This window comes from Alosa alosa, chromosome 1 (genome assembly GCF_017589495.1).
Source record: "Alosa alosa isolate M-15738 ecotype Scorff River chromosome 1, AALO_Geno_1.1, whole genome shotgun sequence".
Taxonomy (NCBI): domain Eukaryota; kingdom Metazoa; phylum Chordata; class Actinopteri; order Clupeiformes; family Clupeidae; genus Alosa; species Alosa alosa.
In genome coordinates this window covers 25,540,136-25,545,938 of record NC_063189.1, presented here as the reverse complement: position 1 = coordinate 25,545,938, position 5,803 = coordinate 25,540,136, and the positions used below count along the sequence as shown (strand labels likewise).

The 5,803-nt window shown below is 41.4% G+C and overlaps 1 protein-coding gene across 1 annotated transcript; it reads left to right on the top strand.

Moving 5' to 3' along the window:
• The first annotated feature begins 721 nt into the window (after positions 1-721).
• On the top strand, positions 722-3,351 carry neurod6b (neuronal differentiation 6b). The gene is made up of 2 exons (XM_048253176.1): positions 722-880; positions 1,189-3,351. The coding sequence occupies exon 2, from the start codon at positions 1,193-1,195 to the stop codon at positions 2,180-2,182; it is 990 nt and encodes a 329-aa protein (XP_048109133.1). The 5' UTR covers positions 722-880; positions 1,189-1,192; the 3' UTR covers positions 2,183-3,351.
• The last annotated feature ends 2,452 nt before the right edge of the window (positions 3,352-5,803 follow it).

Below are 5,803 nucleotides of genomic sequence, written 5' to 3'. Positions count from 1 at the left end.
GTCAAGGAAAGTCAAGGATGAGTGAAAAAAGTGAAAAGTCAAGGATATACACAGTGACATACTGTCATTAGGTCAATACTGGAAAGATTGATGCAGGCATTCATGCCACTGACTAGAAAATTCTAAAGCTCTTCAGCATCTTCACATGATCCTAACAGCACATAGTCTGTCTCTCTCTAATGTGTCGTTTTTTTTTTATCAAATGCTCCTTGCAACTTTGCCTTAGAACTTTTATTAAGCAGGATCTCTTTAAATGACTTCTGAGAGTCCTTGTATTTGCTTCCATAGCCTTAACTCAATCATAGTTTGTGAAGTATACATATTCAGTACTATCATACGCATTATACACGACAGAGGAGGATTTTTATTTGGTATTTTTGCTGCCTGTTTGAATTTTAACAGAATTGTCCTTGCCTTATCTATCGTTGCCTTGAACCTTGAACTTCTTTGTTCTCATTTGTTTTAAGAAGCAGCTTAAATACAAACAAATAAAAAATACTCCCGATTCTTTGTGGTGATGGAGATGCAGATGAATTGAGCATTAATCTTTTTTTTCCTTAAGTCTGAATTTTTGGGGATGGGAAATGAAAGGCTCCCAATGCCCATTACCAGAGATGCCAGATGAGCTGTGCGGGATGCAGCTCCCTGGAGACCGCGCCACGTGATCAGTGCTGCCACAAGACGTCAGTGGCAGATGGCATGGGTACCCGCTCTGGCAGTTGGCATGAGTGTCATTTCTCAGTGAGAGAGAGAGAGAGAGAGAGAGAGAGAGAGAGTCTGACAGTCCTGCTCAGTGCACAAACGAGGTTGGTGAAAACAAGGAAGGTTTGAGCATACAAGGCAGGTGTTACCAGGATATCCAGACAAGGAGAACTCAAAGGTAAAGCCTGTTTATCTGTTTTTCTTGCTTCTCTGCTGAACTGTGGTGCATTTATACATGCAATACATACAGAGACATTCCTATGTTGCTGTAAAATAAAGGATTAATGCAATGGAGTTACATTACAATTTAAGAGTTGCAGTACCTATACTACTGTGGCTGCAATTAGTAAAATATAGAAAGCTGGGTGCAGTAATAGGCTTCTGCAGGCCCATAGCCCCTGTAGCGCACAGACTCATGTGATGACTTGCAGACAACTATGATGCCGCTCATGTTTATTTTTCTCTATCGGTGTTATTGTTCTACAGGGACATGTTGACGTTACCGTTCGAAGAGAACGACATGATGTGCGAGCCTCCTTTTGGTGCCAGTTTTCCTCGTGAGAATATTGGTGAGCAACGGAAGCAAGACATCTCTCATCCCGCACCCGATGATACGTCCGAGACAAAAGAGACAGAGGACGACAACTCGGAGAGAGATGAGGACGAAAGAGACGCCTGTAACGACGAAAACGGACAACATAAACGGAGAGGCCCCCGGAGAAAGAGTGGAGTTCGCGTGGAAAGGGTCAAAATGCGGCGTCAGGAAGCCAATGCGCGGGAACGCAGTCGCATGCATGGCTTGAACGACGCACTGGAGAGCCTGCGCAAAGTTGTCCCCTGCTACTCCAAAACCCAGAAACTGTCTAAAATCGAGACACTGAGACTGGCGAAGAACTACATTTGGGCCCTGTCGGAGACATTGAGTGCCGGTAAAAGACCAGATTTGCTTTCCTTTGTCCAGACACTGTGCAAGGGATTGTCGCAGCCGACCACCAATTTAGTGGCAGGTTGTCTGCAGCTCAACGCCCGAAATTTCCTCACGGATCACAACGGAGATGTGGCCTTCTCTGGCAGGCCTGCATATGACGTGATGTACCCTTACCAGTCCTCGGACATGGGCACGCCCACTGGCCACAGCACCGGCACCATAGACAGCACCAAAACATTCCGACCCTATAACTACCAAGGCGCGTATGAGTCCTATTATGAGGGCGCGTCTCCGGAGGGCAGTAGTCCACACTTCGAGAGTCCGCTCAGCCCTGCGATGAACTTTAACGGCATATTTTCACTAAAGCACGAAGAACCCGCTGAGTATGGTAAGAATAGCCACTACGGAATGCGGTACTGTGGAGTGCCGACTCGAGGGGCACTCGCCCAGAACTCCATGTACAGAATGTCCCCTGACAATCATTTCCCTTACGACCTGCATCTGCGCAGTCAGTCCATCCAAGACGAAATAAATGCGCCTTTTCATAATTAATAGGCAAGTTAAAAGGTTCCAATTCCCTTTTGACTGTTAATTACTGACTGCACATGTAATGCACTGAAGATAAAATCTGTTTTATTCGGGCTTGTTCACAGTTAATTGCTTACTATATGTATTTATTTAATTCCCAATTAATTGGGCCGTTTACAATAATTTAGGTTAATTATTTTCATTTCAGATTTTGTATGACAAGGTTTGAATTGTATTTATTCAATGTATGAAATAAATGCAAAGTCTGTGCAATCAAATGTAATGATGCAATCAGTGTTTTTGTAGTAAATGCTGCTTTTGATTTTAAAGAAAGTGTTGAAATAAATTCATCGTAAGGGAGAAATAATCTATGCAACCATGCATTGGTATTAACTGACACCAACAAAACGAAATTTTTGTGAGAACAATATCCTACTGTAAAGTTCCAATGGCACGTCGCATTACTGTTTTAAGAGGTGAAAACATCTTGAACATCTATTGATTCAAAAGTAAACCGACTGACAAATCACATTAGTGAGATATCCACTTTCAGGCAGAATTTAACACGATTGAAGTCTAACAGATGGGATGATCTGGCATGAAATTCAGTAGGCTAAACATATAGCCTATTGGCTTATTGTAGATTAACTGGATTTCAGAAATAAATGCAGTTTTTCGTATTCTGCTGTATGCCTTGTATTTTGAAATCATTACAAGTGCAGGGGTAAATATAAAAATACAGAATTGTCTGCTGCTGAAGGCTGTTTGTTTTGTACACAATCTCTAAAAAATATTAATATTCGTTATTGATTATGGTTGACTATGTAAATAGCCTATTAAAATCATGTACAAATCAACATTGTGATGTTTTTACCCTGCCTGTATAAAATGTCACCTGTTGTATACTTGTATTATTGGCATATGTTTACAGTTTTACTAATTGTGTTTCTTATACCTTTTTATTGATTAATTTACTCATTCATTAATTAATTCGATACAGGCTAGTTGTTGTTTACGGTCTTCTTCTTCTTCTTCTTCTTCTTCTTCTTCTTCTTCTTCTTCTTTTCTTCTTCTTTTTCTAATTTTGCTGATGACCCTGTCTATTACAGGACATCTGTAATGTGCTGAACTTCTTACTTATTTATTTATTTATTTATTTATCAAAAGAGTAAGTGTCTATTTCAAATAAAAAACGGAACCAAGAGTCTTACCTATAATGTACATATTTTTAAAAGAACAGTGTGACATTTGGTAACTTGGTAAATTAATTAGGCTACATTTTGTTTTACATGTAGCCTAAAGTTCACATAGTTTAATCATCTTGCGTGTAGCCTATGACATTTTATTTGTGGAAGTAAACCGACTACAGCCTATAGCCTGTAATTGTACATAAATGTACACAATTGTACACAAATGTACATATGTTTCCATATAGGCCACCTCGATTTCATGTTTAGTTTAAATACAGTTTAGTTAGTCTAAGTTGTTCGATCAGCTGAAAAAGAAAAAAGCTCTACCAAGTCAGGATAACCCTATAATACATTTGTTTTCAAAATGATCTGATACGATCTGGTGCATAAAGAAGTTTGCGAAATTTAACATTACAGTTGTTGCAAAAACACGAAAACAAGTAGGCCTAATCGCATATCGGATCTCCATAATTATTTTGACGTTATCTAAAACAATTGGCAATAGTGTGTTACATTTCAAGACTGATACAGTGGGATACATAGCACTGTTAATTAGCTAGAACAAAGGTCCAGTATAACAGCTTTGTTTCAAGTGTTTTAAAAGTCGACTGTTACTGTATATAACTGCATTATATCCATAATCTATGTCGCGACCTGGTCTTTCAATGCATGGAAAGAATAACTGGACATCGGTCAGAAAGACTTGCCATTTGCTCTGTTTTCTGCATTGAGCCAACACACGACTTATGTATAAATAGCCCAGGCTATCTATTACTGCCCTTGCTTTAAAGACCCAAAAACTGAGCAAAATGACTGGGCCTACAGCACTTTGATGCAGTGACATTTCGGATTTGAAAGTAGCAGAAACATCGCAGGTAGATTTGAAAAAAGTTTTTTTTCAGCAGCATTTTACATCCAAGGACATTTGCCTTCGAACATTCGAACAAGAACATTTGCCTCAAAATTAGACTCCCTGTATATCGGCCAAGGCTATCTGAGGCCTAAAATGGTAGAACGATAGAATAGATCATAACAAAACTAGAATTTTTGGATGTGGGGCCAAAGTTCTAACTACAAATAACTCAATGTTAAACAACAACAGCTTTTTAAAGCTCAGCTTTTAAACAACAGCTGTAAAGACGATGCAATATTAGCCATTTTTATTTAAAAGAAATAAATGTTATAGGAAGGATTTTACAAAACATCACAAGGCTGACATACTGTACATATCACATATTTATGACATTATCTCAAATGCACTATTTTGAATCATAGGCTGTGATTAAAGGTTTCATTTTAAATCATGTTATAATGAAAGGTTTAATTTAAAAGACGTCAAAAGTGCATGTTTTGCTAATCATTCACTTTCAGAATTCACTAAATGCATTCATTGATTAGTGCTTCCTGTTGCTTGCACATGAGCCCATGCCCAGTACCTAGGGCCCATGCGGGCTGGCTGAGCTTGGCCTGACTCCTCTGAGCTTGGAAAGGCACCAGCACGCAAATTGGCGCCAGCTTGGGAGGGCGCATCTGAGTTAATTGTTTTTCCTGGTACAATCCGCACCCCAGATAGAAGGTGACTCTAAAGCGGATCAGATCGGATGCCAGGTCATGGCCAGATCCCGATCCGTTTCCATGATGTACACCGTGGAGAGGTTCAAATGGGAAATGCCAGGAAAAAGCAATGGCATCAGCCTGACTGTTTGAGAGGGGTTATGGAAGAGAACGTCCTTGTGTGTGTGTGACTGTACATTTGTATGTGTGTGTGTGTGTGTGTGGGTTTGTGTGCTTGTGTTGGGGGGCACCCCTCTTGAGGCAGTTTTAGAAATGCCGTTTGAAATTGAATGGGGCCCAGTGGCGCTGTGCTGTTGGCACGCGGGTTAACAGGGTGTCTCTCCTGAGGTTGCCACCACAGCAGGGTACCTTCAGGCCACTTGAACGTCTCTTTACACACACACACACACACACACACACACACACACACACACACACACACACACACACACACACACACACACACTCGTCCTCCCCCCTTCTCAGTCCTACTGGCCCCTGCCACATGTAATAGTGGCAGCCAGCGACAGGCGGTGTGGGGGTGGAGGACCAGTCTTTGTGCGTGTGACTGTGGGGGGTGGGGGGCTGTACTGAACTCATGAACTCACAGGAGGCTGAGAAATGGGGTGGCACCCAGAGGGTTAACATGTCACTGTTGGTGCTGCACAGTGGCAAGCGGTTAAATGCAATCTCTCTCTTCCTACTTTCTGTCTTTGTCTCTCGTTCTTTTTTTCTCTTCATTCTTCTTCTTTCTCTCTGTTGCTTCACCATCTCTTGTCTCAGTGCCCCCCCCCTCTCCCCCTTTCCATCTCTCCTTGTTCATTAGATGGGAGGCAGGGGAACAGAATGAAGCACATGGCCCTGTTCGGTGTAGGAGTAGGTGGTGAGAGAGGATATGAGG

What these genes read in the sequence shown, in the direction of transcription:
- neurod6b (XM_048253176.1), top strand. Translation starts at nt 1,193, where the DNA reads ATGTTGACGTTACCGTTCGAAGAGAACGACATGATGTGCGAGCCTCCT.